Genomic DNA, 13,981 nt, shown 5'->3' with positions numbered 1-13,981 from the left:
TGGAGTTTGAACTCAGGGCCTCATGCTTGCTGGATAGATGCTCTGTTATTTGAATCATGCCTCCAGACTTTTTTTTTATGTTAGATATTTTCTGCATAGGGTATGTGTTTTTGCTAGGAACTGACCTTGGACTACCTCCCAAGTTTCTGGTAGTAACAGTGGTGAGCCCCCACTCCTACTTTGAATGTCATTTTTCAGGTCTTCCTTGTTGTAGCACTTCCCATCCCATCTAAGCCAGTCAGTGCTCTGTCCTGTATAAATGTGCATGTACTGGTGTGTGTAATTTCATCTGTTTTTGTATATTTTCCCTATCAACACCTTAATCCATTCTACCTTTATTTATGGATGCATCAGTCTCCCAACATTCTATCACATACTTTACACAGCCATAGAGTTATAAATAAATCTGATTTTATTATTTCTAGATTTAAATGTTCAATGGCTTTCCATTATATTCAGATAAAATGAAAAAAGTTCTTAAAAGGACTATAAGACCTCTTACATCTTGAGGACCCCCGCCCCCAAGCTATACTGACCTTCGTTTTGTTCCTTAAATACATAATATTCATTGAAGCTTCAAATTATTTGTCATGCTGTTCCTTAGTCATGAATATTCTACAACCCCTCACACTGGGACCTGGCTAACTTCTACTTGCTCTCAAATCTAATGTCACTTTGCCGTGCAACTCTTCTCTGGTCTACCATGCAACTAAGACTAGATTATCTTCCCTTTTATACCCTAGATTTTCTACCCTTTTATATGATGTTTTCACATCTTTCATAGTATATATCATAATAAAGAAATATTGATGTATAAATGTGTGTGAAATTAATGTATACAGTGCCTTCCAAACAAGACTGAATATCTTCAGTTCATAACTATATCTCTCATGTTCATTGCTATGTATGTGCCCAGTGTTTAACATGGTATCTTGCCCTTAAAAGGTGCTTCTTGCAAGAGTTAATACACATGTATGTGTATGCATATAATTACATTCGTATGTTTGTGTGTATAATTAATGTCAGTGGCTGGGTATGAATGTACAGCTGTACCTTGGCTTATACATCTATACCAGTAGGAAAGTTATACTAACTCACTGTTCTCTGGAACATAGATTTAGTGTAATAGTTCTAAGGTTTAGGAAAGAATCTATATTTTGCATTTACTTTTAGTAGCAGAAAAGCTGTTTGGTGGAATGTTAATTTAGTTTATTTTTCCCTTCTTATAGGTAAAAAATTTGAGAACACTGAAATGTTTGGTCAGTACCCACTTCAGGTTAATGGTTTCAAAGATCTGCACGAGTGCCTAGAAGCTGCAATGATTGAAGGAGAAATTGAATCTTTACATTCAGAGAATTCAGGAAAATCAGGCCAAGAGGTGAGTTTAGCATTTTTCTTATCCTCTTCTCTCGTCAGGTCTTTCTTCCAGTGACATGCAGCATGATTTAAGGTTTTAATTGTACAGTTTCTAATACTTGGAAAAATACTCTGAAAATATGTTTGGATTCAATCTAACCTGGATGTATGTGGGAAACCTGCACAGTCAATATTTTCTACTGTTAAATTCTCATCCAAACAATTTATCTCAAATCTTTTGGTAAAGATCTGTCTTTAGAATATTGTTTAGTGTTTTATGATTTCCAGTCAAGGTACTAGCCATTAAGTGCTTGTTGGTCCTGGAAGTGAAAATAAGAATCATGGATATTAGGGTGGATTTTTATTCAGGTGTATATTACTTATATCAAGTATTATTGGGATTTGTCCAGACCTATGTAGACAACACTGCACTCCTTTTCTTGTGAAATTGCTATATGATTGCATAAAATCACATGGAAGAACTTACTTTATCAAGAAAAAGGCAATTTTAGAAAATGATGTAAACTAATATATCTGTCTCCACTGATCTTTTTCTTTCCATTCATGTATTTCTGCATCTCTCTAGCACCATCCTTGTATCCATCCATTCATATATTTATCCTGTTAGAAAGTGTTGACACTATAATGAAAAAGAAAATGTAGCTCAAGTACCCCAGATCAGATGTTGTGAAGCAATTCCTGGTAGATGTCTAGATCCGCAGGAAGTTGCAGATCTTTATCTGTGTCATTTGTTATTCTATCCCTAATGGATAGTGTGGTGATTACAGATAGAATTACGTAATAAGTATGAAATGTCTCACTGCTTAATAAAACTACAGACTGTATACTAAACAGGTACCTAATAAATATTGAATGCTAATACCTGTTTTTAAAGTACTGGGTTCTAGTTACTTTGAGAATAAGTTATATTTATACCTAAATTGCAAGTTTTTTAAAAAAGTTTGTGATTAACTATTTCCTATTTTGACTCCATGTTTACTTCTTTCTCTTCCCCCCTACCAAACCAAGAAAAACATTTAAATCAAAAAACACTTACTAAAAGATTAGTTAAAATAACATTAATTATTAAAATTAATTATTAGCTAATTATTTTAATTGTTTAATTATTTTAAAACATTAAAATTTTTGGTGGTTTCTGAAGTGGAAAAACTGGGGGGGAGTATTGGAAGTGTTTTTCTCTACTTCATATATCATCTACATATGTGACTCTTAGTAGATACCGTGGCCCTATTTTAGAGCTCTCAAATAAGAAACTTGGATACATGGATGCAGGAGGTCTGCACATGTTTCTAAGGTGGACCTTTAGTTAAGAATGCATAAATTCAGTCGATTTATTTGTGATTGATTATTAGGAAACAGATCTCTAAAGATCAAAAGATTTAGACTTTTGCAGAGTAACACATGCAATAAAAAAGCAGATTCCTCAAAATCTTATCTGTTTGTTGCTGAGTAAACGAATGATGAATTTGGGGCAGGAGAATAGGGACAGAATTTTTTCTTATACTGGCAGAGTAGCTTTTCAGTGAAGTATGTTGTGGTCTACTGGTAAATAATTTTTCTCCTACTTTCAACAAATTGTTATTATATCATTTGAATTTTATTATTCATCCAACAGATCTTATTTTTGTCATCCACTATTTTATTGGCTTTATATTCTGAATGGCCTATGGCTTTTTATATATTTTCTGCCTGGTCTTTTCCATGTAATGCAACAAAAAAATGGTTTATCATTTTCTCTGAATCAGCACTTTCTAGACAACCTCAATAACAACAAATTTGATTACCTGTAATTCTCTGTTACCCATTGTCTAGATTTGCTAGAAATGGTCATTTTAATAGCAGTTCTACCTCTTTTAGGAGGCTATCACTGTCTAGAGTTGAGTAAGGTATTCAAAACACTTAGATAATAGTCTCACTTCATTATGTCCTTCAGAATAAGTGTTTTGTTTATTCTTGAGCCTGATTGATCTTCTCTAAAGACCAAAAAGAAACATTTTATGTTATTTCTAAGTTGGTATAAGCTCTATTGATAAAACCTTTTCTCAATATTATTTATTAAATATTGTTGATTTTATTTTGACACAAAAACCATCTCTTCCTGAAAGAGCTGTGGTCAATAGAGGAAAACCTTTGGCGTCCAGAATTGCTCAAATTAAAACATTCATTGGACTGCAAGAATTTAAATTTCTGAAATAACTAATCAACAAATGAATTTAAAATGATTACACTCAATATGACTACCATGGATTGCTTGCTATGGAGACAATTTTAATGTGAATATCATACAGGATACTTATACAAATCCACATGTATAGGTCAGTCACTTGTCATGACCTCTTGAGGTAGTCAAGAGGCACAGTTTACATGAGATGAGAGATTGCTGCTGGTGTAACGTAGCTTCCTGTTTTACAGTAAACTTTTCTTTTTTGTAGGTAGAAGGAGTATATGCTAAAGTAATGATAAAAATGATATATAAGTCAGTTATATACTCATAACACTTACGTAAGCCAGTTATATACTCATCAAGTACTGTGTGTTGTGTATAACTATGTATGCTATAGTTCTATTTGACTTGCTGTGCAGGTTTGTCTATACAAGCATCCTACAAATGTAGCAGTAATGCTTTTTGCTGGTATGTCACTAGGCCGTAGGAATTTTTCAGTTCAGTTATACTTTTATACACTATCATATATGCGGTCCATTATTGACTGAAACATGCTTATATGGCAGTCGACTATACTCATAAAATATTTTTGAATGATAATTTTAGGGCTTGGGAGCATAGCTCAAGTGGGAGACCTTAAGATCAAATGCCAGTACCACTAAAAATTATTAAACAACAAAAAATTTAAATTTTAAGTAAAGGGTCTATGATTCTGACTGTCCAAGAAACTTGGAGATATTTTTGATTAACTATTCGAGGAAAAAGCTTCAAATAGTAAATGCTTCTGGTATGAGTATTTTTTCTTAATGTGTCATACATTCTTTTAGCCTACCACTATGCATATATAAGTATTTGTATCTGTTCTGAGACTTGTACTTTTTACTCAGCAATATATCATAAGCAGACTTCTTTGCAGTTTGGAATAAAATTTTTAAGACCTGTGCAGTATCATGTAATCTAATCATAAAACTAAACGGATAGTTATCCTATAAGACAGTAGACAAAGCATTACTTTGAAGAATCTCTTTCTACAAATACCCCTAGGAAGGATAGTTAGAAGTGAATTCGTTGGATCAGGGCATTTGCATTTAAAAATGTAAATAGCTGCCACATTTCCCTTCACACAGTTGCACCTAGCTGTATTAGAGTACTAGAAGATTTATACAACTTTCACTTAGAACTTGGGGATGTGATTCAGTTATAGCTAACTTACCAAATGTGTGAGGACCTGGGTTTGATTCTCAGTTCTGGGAAGAGAAAGATGAGAGGGAGAGAAGAAGGAGGAGACAAAAGAGGTGTGGGGGAGAGAAGAGAGAGAAAAAAACAATATCAACATGTGCTGTGTTATTTATGTGTAGATGTCATATGGGAAATTTATCTTCTATTAAAAATAAAAGGGCAAATGAATGAAGTCCATTAAGTGACTTACTAATTTTTCTATCGGAGTCCAAAAGTGCTTCTTGTACTTAATTTACATTCTAGCTTGGTTTGTTTGGTACTTTGTGGAGAATTTGAAAATGTAGTTATGGTATTTTTTTTGTTTTTTTGTTTTTCCTTTTTTCCCCCTATATGTGTATAATCTCACAAAAGCAAGGTATTTTCATAGAAGAACCAGCTATCATAAAAATACTACGTTATTTGTAGAAATTGTCTTACAGAGTTGTGACAAATTTAAGAGCATGTGTGCTGCCAGAAGTGATTATATAAATTAGAAATTACATAAGTTCACTAACTGCCTAACTGTATTTCTCCTTTTCAGTCATATACTGTAATATTAATGATAATGTGCTTAGAGATAGCATCTGTTTTACCTGTACTGACCTCTAGCATGCAGTATCTGTTAGAATATAGATAAGTAAATGTAATTTTTGCCTAAATGAAAGAAAAATTTTTGAAAAAAAATTCTTATACTTTGTGTTATATAAAATTGTAATTATATATTGCTCTATTTTAAATCCTAGTACTGCAGAGCTAGATATACTATTAATGATTTTTTAAATGAATTTAGGGAATATCTGGTTATCTCATCATGTCCCCATGAGTTTTAGAATATTTTATGAAATCCTTTCATTTCTTATAATAGGAAAAACCTACCACTGTGACAGAAAGTGCATTCATAACACAGACATATGTTACAATAATTTTTGAAAGTTGCTTATGTTTCCTGAACTTTTCACAGTCTACAGAAGAGCACACCATAGTTTGGTTTACTTCATTTCTGTTAGGCATCGTATATTCCCATGAATTAAAATACATAACTATTTTAAATACTGCATTAATATATGGAAAGAACAGTTCTTCAAATGCATTTGTTTGTATATCATAAAATGGAGTATGTCATGTTATCCTAAGGAATCGGAAGTTTTATTTATGAGATGTGGAGTGATGTTTTAATTTTTTATTTATTTATTTATTTTTGAGACAGGGTCTCACTATGTGGCCAGGCTGGCCGTGAACTCACTGTGTAGACCATGCTGGTCTCAAACTCCAGATCCTGCCTCAGCCTCCTAATTGTTGAGATTACAGGTGTGTAGCGCTATGCCTGGACGTACTTTAATTTTTAACAGTAATTTTAGATGTAGGTTAGAAGTAATTCAAATTCCTGCCAGTGCCATGTGAGATCAAAATAAATGAATTCTTTTTGTCAAAATTTAAAATTTGAGATGGTTGTTATACTAGATCTTTCATAACATTATCTAGTCCATTTTAGGTAATATTCTTTTAAAACAACTTCCTTAAATCTTAACTCAGAAGAAACTTACCCATATTCAACTCAGGAAATCTTGGTTTAGATAATCATTAGTATTTGGGAGAGAGAAAAATACTGAATAACCACTTACTTTTATTAGCTTTATTTGAAAAAAGTAGCTAGTTTCAAGATCCTATTCTATTTCAGTTTACCAGGTGTGCTTTCTTTCTGCTTTTATGAGATGTTCAAATTTAAATTAGTGTAGTCTTAACTTATTGACAGTTGTGGTAACATTTTATGGCACTTGAAATTATCACGGATAGTAAAGTATATGCAGCAGCAGTTTCTTTTTACAGAAGCACATTGCATGGCTTTTAAAATTAAGTACTTCAAAATATCAGATACATTATTTTCTATTTCTGTATTTGTTGATTTACAAGTTTTAAATTTTTCTGTTCTTAATAAAGCATTGTTTATATGTTTTATAATTTTTTTTATTGTGCTGGGTGACAGTACATTGGAATATTTACAAAGGTTCTTAAAATGTATCGTAAAACCTGGAGCTTGTTATAGGAAAATAATTATCTTTTGAAGCTTTGCTGAATTTCATGCTTCAATGAACAGCTACCAAATTGTGTGGGAGGTCAGAAATTATAACTAAATTCATTACCATTCTTTAGCTCCTTCTATACAAAACATTTAATTCTGTATAGTACTTGAAGATATAACGTACTATTGCAACCATAAACCTTATATTTATTAGTGATTGATCTTTTTCATAAATTAGTGTAAGTTCCAATAGGAAGATTAAAGTTAGTATGAGAATAATCATTTATGCCATAAAATTTTGTCCATTAAATATTACATCTTACCAGGTTATTTTGTCATAGGATTTTTACAGTGTGATAAGTATAACTGACATGCAGCATAATAGTGAAGAAGACAGAAGACTTGAATTGCTAAGCCTTGATTTTAACGAGTGTCTTTTTTTGGATAGACTTTCTAATGTAAGCAATTACCATCAACAAAGGACAGTTTTTTCTTTCCTCATTATGTGTTATATTCACTCTTGGAACTTTCAAAAGGCTTGGAATACTTTCTGAAAAAAGTTAAGTTTTATCTAAATTATGTACCCAGTTCTTTGTGATGACAGAATTGTGGTGTTGTGTATAAAAATGCAGTGTCAACATTCTGTGTTTAAAATTGCAGTGGTGAAAATTGAAAGGTATATTAAGTTTTTCTTTTTCTTTTTTCTTTCAGCATTGGTTTACTGAACTACCACCTGTGCTAACATTTGAATTGTCAAGATTTGAATTTAATCAGGCATTAGGAAGGCCAGAAAAAATTCACAACAAATTAGAATTTCCCCAAGTTTTATATTTGGACAGGTATGGTTTAGTGTACAGCATAACTTAGTTTTGCAACAGTGGAGTAAGTAAGTGAAGAATTACTGTGTTTAAAGGAAAATTTTGCTCAATTTTCTGAGAACTAATCTTTACTTTTGCAGGATATACCTAATATTATTTACCAAGGAAAATGAAATTATTTTGTATTAGAAAAGTATGGGTACTGAGAGTAATGCTATTAATGGTATATGGAAGTTAAAAATTATTTTTGTGATCTAATTCTGTTAGAATCTTATAAAAACACTATTTTGTATTATTTAAAATGAATTGATCTGTTTAGGTAAGGGCTAGACTTAGCCTTGTATCTACATCAAAAATATTTGGAAATACTGATGATTGCTACTTTATTTATTTTTTTTTTGTTTGATAGATATATGCACAGAAACCGAGAAATAACAAGAATTAAGCGGGAAGAGATCAAGAGACTTAAAGATTACCTCACAGTATTACAACAAAGATTAGAAAGGTATTACCTTTTATGAAATGATAACTATAGGAAATCATGTATTTGATGACTGACTAGATTTTTAGTTTTAAATTTGCCTTGAGTGACTTAAAATTGTAAGAATAGATAATTATTCTGGATTGATATTTTGCTGGAATAGTTTTGAGTTTCATTAGGAACTGGAAATAATCTAGAGTTGTCTATAAAGATAATTTTAGCATTTAAGTATTTCCTTGTCAACAGGCAATGCTCATGTTGCTGAAAACAGAAATAAGTATGAGTCTAGTATTGAGAATCAGATTAAATGTTACCCTTGAGCTTTCTAGTACAATGAAGGGTAGCTGAGTTTTTCTCCTTAATACATAGGATACAAACCTGAGTTACTACCAGGTCCTCACAATAGCTTCATAAAAGGAGGGAGCCAGGTGGAGAATAACATGGGGTGGGGGGTGAGGGGAACCTAGATAGCACATTTGAGTATAACTGAATGTGCATGCCATCCAGTACTAGGGATGGAGGAAGATGTCTGCATGTGGTCTCCTTATTGTCTAGAGCTTTGCATTATTTCTTAAAGCAACCAGAATCTAGACTGTGCAGTGTGATACAAGTCAGACAAAAGTATTCAGGCTGAAAGGTGGCCTGATGGATCTGAATTTGCAAACTCTAACTTAATCTGTATTTCCTTATTTTAGTTTTAATTTACACACTAATAGCCTAAAACTTTTTATACAAAGCCAACATACCTTATTTCAAAATTTTTATTCCTATAAAGGAGCAGTGAGATACTTTCCTACATGTATATTCAGTTTTACTGTCTTCATTTGAAAGCAAGTGTATTTTATTGTTGGGGAAAAGTTACTAAAGTGTTGTATCATGGTTTCAGTAATTATTTAAAAGCAAATATGTACATAAAAAAAGCATTTGTGTATTTTACTGTTGACAGATATTTAAGCTATGGCTCTGGTCCCAAACGATTCCCCTTGGTAGATGTTCTGCAGTATGCATTGGAATTTGCCTCAAGTAAACCTGTTTGCACTTCTCCTATTGATGATATCGATGCCAGTTCCCCACCTAGTGGTTCCATACCATCACAGCCCTTACCAAGGTAAAGTTGTCTTCATGCAGGAGAGAGCTGTGTTCCTCTATTATATAGCAATATAATTGATGCCTTTAAACAAGGTTTTATAAAATGAGAACTGTGGTTCCTTTTAATGAATTATCCAAAAGAGTAGACTCATTTAGAGGACTTTTTGTCTTCTGAGAGCATTCGTATTTCCTATGTCAGTAGATTTTATGGTTATGGATTGAAATTTTCATGTTTTCCTATTCAGAATTATATTTCAAATTATTTGGCATATAATTATATATGTTTCAATCTTTATAATCCATGAAAGTGATACTTTTAAATTAGAATTTACTTCTGTAATGTAAATTGGTAAATACTAACAAAGGAAAATCTTTATAATTTCACCATACATTAGATTTGCTGGCTTTTTAAAAAATAAATGACTAAACCATTTTTAATCTAAAATTAAAACCTCATCCCTATAATAATTTAATCCTCTCATATTAAGTATCTCAAAATATTAGATCAATTTGAAATATAAGTGAACTAAGTGCCAGCACTTTGGTTTAAAGGTTTAATAACAAACATTCTATGCTTTGAAAACACAGCACAACAGAGCAGCAGGGTGCTCCTTCTTCAGAACTGCCCAGCACATCACCTGCATCAGTTGCTGCCATTTCATCAAGGTCAGTGATACACAAACCTTTCACACAGTCTCGGATACCTCCAGATTTACCCATGCATCCAGCACCAAGGCACATAACAGAAGAAGAACTTTCTGTTCTCGAAAGCTGTTTACATCGCTGGAGGACAGAAATAGAAAATGACACAAGAGGTAAGCTTCTCATAGTGTAACTACTGTCATTTCAGATGGATGTGTATGTTAAAATTGAGAAGCAAAATTACTTCTGGATTTCATATTTAAAATATAGTTATTTTTCTTTCTAGAAAAGATCTTATTAAGCTAGTCTGGTTCCCATTTTTTGGATCCACAGGGACCCAAAGAGTTTCCCCAGATTATGTAGCTGATTAATGACATAGCAGATGGTCTGATTTTGTGGTTTAGTGTGCTAAATTTATATCAAAGTGGTATTCACAGCTACTCCATGGTTGAAATGTCATACAACATCATAGTTTGTACATATCAATTTTGTACTTCACCTGATATTTGTAGAATGAAGAAGTTCAAGTAATAATTTTTTTTTAGGCTTAAGATTTAGGAATGTGAATCTTCATTTGGAATCTACTCTAACAAATTTTTGGATGTCATCTTACAGCTTTCCTATTTTTCTGTTAAAATGTGCTTTTTATTTTTAATGAAATGATAATGTTAATATTGCATGATAGATTTTGTTCATTATATTTCTTTTGTATGAAAATATAATACCCTACTATGATTCCCCCAGTACTACACTAATTTTATTAATTATCAGAAAAAGAAGAGCATAGGACTACTATTTCATATTACAAGAAAGGGATTATATTGAACAACATTGGTTGTTGGATTTTAAATAACCAGCTTGAATTCTTATAGACAATATGTGAATAAAGAGCAGTCCTAATTTAATAGAGTATAAATAATGGGAAATAGCAGTTAGCATTGTAATTGTAAAGATTTTCCTTAATATGTTTCATACCTAAGGGAATTTTTAAGTCCTTGACTTTGTTACCGCACATTAATTAAGTGCATAGTATTTCCTGAACACTGTATTAAGTGTTGGATACTTTTCTACTTCACAAGGCAGATTATTTTTATGAGATTGTAAGCAGAGGGTGGAGTTAGGAAGATTTTGAAACCAAGATAAATGTCATTGAGGGAGAAAAGAAATGGATGTACTTGAAATACTCTTTTGAGACAACTGACACATGCAGGCCATTAACTAGAGGTGAAAGAGAGAAATGAAGGAAGATTCTCTTAGTTTGTAATCATATAAATAACTAAATAGAATATACTTTAGATAAAGGCAAACTGGTGGGCAAGGTGATCTCTACCTCAGAAGAGAACGAACACAAGTTCACAGTTTTACCAGTTCAGGTTTGAGTTGCTTGAAGGATGACATTCTTGTCATAAGGCTTTGTAATACTGTGGGTCAGGAAAGGAGGTTTTGTTAGGATAGTTTTTTCATCTCCTTCAACCCTGTTTTAGCTACACATTTTTGCTGTCTCTTTTATTAAGGAGAACTATATCTTATTTTACATGGACTCCAAGTAGTAATGTTTTATGAACATTTGTAGGAAATTTTCCTTATTCCTTTAATATAATTATAAGAAAACCTCAGCCCATGCCTAAATATCAGTAGAAACATACTTGATATTGATCATTAAATGACATCTTGTACCTATAGATTTGCAGGAAAGCATATCCAGAATCCACCGAACAATTGAATTAATGTACTCTGACAAATCCATGATCCAAGTAAGTGAAATTTTGAGCTAATACTTACTGACATTATTAGTTGCATATACTTTAATTTGCCATTATATTATTTATCTTTACCGAATTCTTTGTGACATGTTTTGTTATAAAATTTGAATAAATTATATTATAAAAACAAAAAGTAAGCAGTAGGTACAGCATTCAAGTAAATTTCCCATAAAACTTTTGCCATTCAGTTGTATGTCCCTTAGGTACCTATTGCTTACTGTATTTATAATTATATAAAATTTATCAAAAAGTTTTTAAAGGTCTTAATTTTTTTAAGTCTATGGAAGACAATATATGGTTTTATAAAGATACAAGATTTGGGAAGAAACTCTAAGGCTAATTACATTTTAATTTCTGGTATGTATTATGTAATCCACTTGGTTAGCCACTAATTAAAACTTTGTAGATTTAGACAAATCATGTGTTGTATATAAAACTATTGAGCTAAGTACTTTATTTATAATAAGTAAGTAGGTCAACAAAAATATATACACAGCAAATATATTTTCAGTTTTGAAAATCACCGTCTTACTTACAGAACTACTTACATTTCTTCAGCTTATTAAACTTGGCTCTTTTTAAAATTTTGTGCTCTAATATATTTTTTTTCCAAAAGTTTAATGTCAGCCACTTTTATTCTATTTAAAAAAATGTGCTTCCATGTTTTCCATCAAATGGGTACCTTGTAAACTTCTTGTGCTGTGGCGTAGTACACACATAACTGCAGTTTCACTCCTTTTTGTTTCCTCATTTAGGTTCCTTACCGCTTGCATGCCATCTTAGTTCACGAAGGCCAAGCCAATGCTGGGCACTACTGGGCATACATTTTTGATCATCGTGAAAGCAGGTGGATGAAGTACAATGATATTGCTGTGACAAAATCATCATGGGAAGAACTAGTGAGGGACTCTTTTGGTGGTTATAGAAATGCCAGTGCATACTGTTTAATGTACATAAATGATAAGGCACAATTCTTAATACAAGGTAAGACTATGAAATACATAGAATGGTATATATTTTAAGTCGTACTTTTATGTGACTTTGTTGTTCAGTGCAGTGCGTTAAGTGTAATTCACTCTTTGTGATGGCTATGATTAGGTAGTACTTACTTGTGGAGAGCAGATTTTGAAAAGCCTTTGAGAAATGAACATAAGTAAGGTGAGATGCAGCTTAATTTCTTTTACCTGTAGGCCAAGATAGGCACAGTCACAGCCACGAAACAGAAAAAAGCAGAACAGCAGCATCTCCTAAGCTTGAGTTCAGAGAAGCAAGAACACAGGTTTCTCTGTTACAGTGTCACGCCCCTCCCTCAGAGCCTCTGTTCCACCCTGTTTGCTGTTGCTGTTTATAAAAGAACTGCTGAAGGAGGACAGGGGTTGTTTGGGGATTTTTGCCTTTGGATTTTTGGCTTGGATGTTTTTCTTTGGGCTTTGGCTTTGGGCTTTTGGTGTGGGAAGCTTTTGGAAGGAAAAAGATTGCTGAAGGGAAAAAGATTGTTAAAAGGGAAAGGCTAAAGAGCAACCAAGTCTGCACCGAAAACTTTAACATAGGCCCTAGAAAAGCTAAGCTAAAGAAAGAACTTTATGCATAGGCCTTAGAAAAGCTAAGCTAAAGAAAAGCCAAAGAGAACATGCGACAGTGCACAGTGCAAGTCTAAGGATAAGCGGCTGCTGTTGTTTACAAGTCTGAACATCAAGGCTTTAAGAAAGCTAAAGAAAGATGGGACAGTGCAAGTCTGGGGACAAAAGACTTTAAGAGTGATTAGGCTAAAGATAAGCTGGGAAAACATGGGATAGAGTGAGTACAAGGAAAGAGGTTTTAAACAAGGTTTTAAAGAATTGCAAAAGAGGAAGACCTTAAAGAAAAAAGATAGAGAAAAGAAGTAGTGAGGGTTGGGCATCTCCACCCGAGTTCTCAACACACCTGACCCCATTTCCTGTCTGTCTGTCTATTCTGTGTCTTTTCTGAATTTCCAATTGCCCCCAGTTAAGCCCAGTTAGGTTTGGTAACAACCAGGGGCGAGAAATAGTGCCTCTTCCACCTACTGAGTTTTTGCAAGTGAGAAAACTGGATTTGAAAAATGATGTGACCAAAGCTGAGAATTGGCAGATATTTTTTATTCAGTTAACTATTAAATGTACATCTAAACTTTTGTTCTCTTTGCTAAAAACCTTTAATGCTTACATCTGTACAGTGACTCATATTTGAACTCTTTAGGTTAGCATGGAGGCCTCTGTTTTCTGATCTCTGACCATCCTTCCAGCTTCATTTATCACCATTGTTTGTTTTGAACTTTATAGACTTTACTGGTGTATAAACTCCCTGTATTCTGCTCACGTCAAACCACTTTACTTTTGTATCTCCATGTTGTTAAATGTTTTATTTTATTTTATAGCAGTGAATTTCCTC

General features: G+C 32.7%; 1 protein-coding gene across 4 annotated transcripts in view; it reads left to right on the top strand.

Moving 5' to 3' along the window:
• Positions 1–13,981, top strand: part of Usp25 (ubiquitin specific peptidase 25) — a 127,474-nt gene that overhangs the window by 74,064 nt on the left and 39,429 nt on the right. For all 4 annotated transcript variants that reach the window (XM_074072880.1, XM_020159807.2, XM_074072881.1 and 1 more), the window contains 7 exons: positions 1,230–1,378; positions 7,491–7,618; positions 8,007–8,102; positions 9,025–9,186; positions 9,756–9,982; positions 11,493–11,563; positions 12,328–12,556. In XM_074072880.1, coding sequence (XP_073928981.1) covers positions 1,230–1,378; positions 7,491–7,618; positions 8,007–8,102; positions 9,025–9,186; positions 9,756–9,982; positions 11,493–11,563; positions 12,328–12,556 — 1,062 coding nt within the window. The remainder of the gene's footprint in view (positions 1–1,229; positions 1,379–7,490; positions 7,619–8,006; positions 8,103–9,024; positions 9,187–9,755; positions 9,983–11,492; positions 11,564–12,327; positions 12,557–13,981) is intronic.

The sequence above is a fragment of the Castor canadensis genome, chromosome 5 (assembly GCF_047511655.1).
Source record: "Castor canadensis chromosome 5, mCasCan1.hap1v2, whole genome shotgun sequence".
NCBI lineage: Eukaryota > Metazoa > Chordata > Mammalia > Rodentia > Castoridae > Castor > Castor canadensis.
Note: the sequence above shows the minus strand (reverse complement) of the source record. Positions and strands in the feature narration are given on the sequence as shown.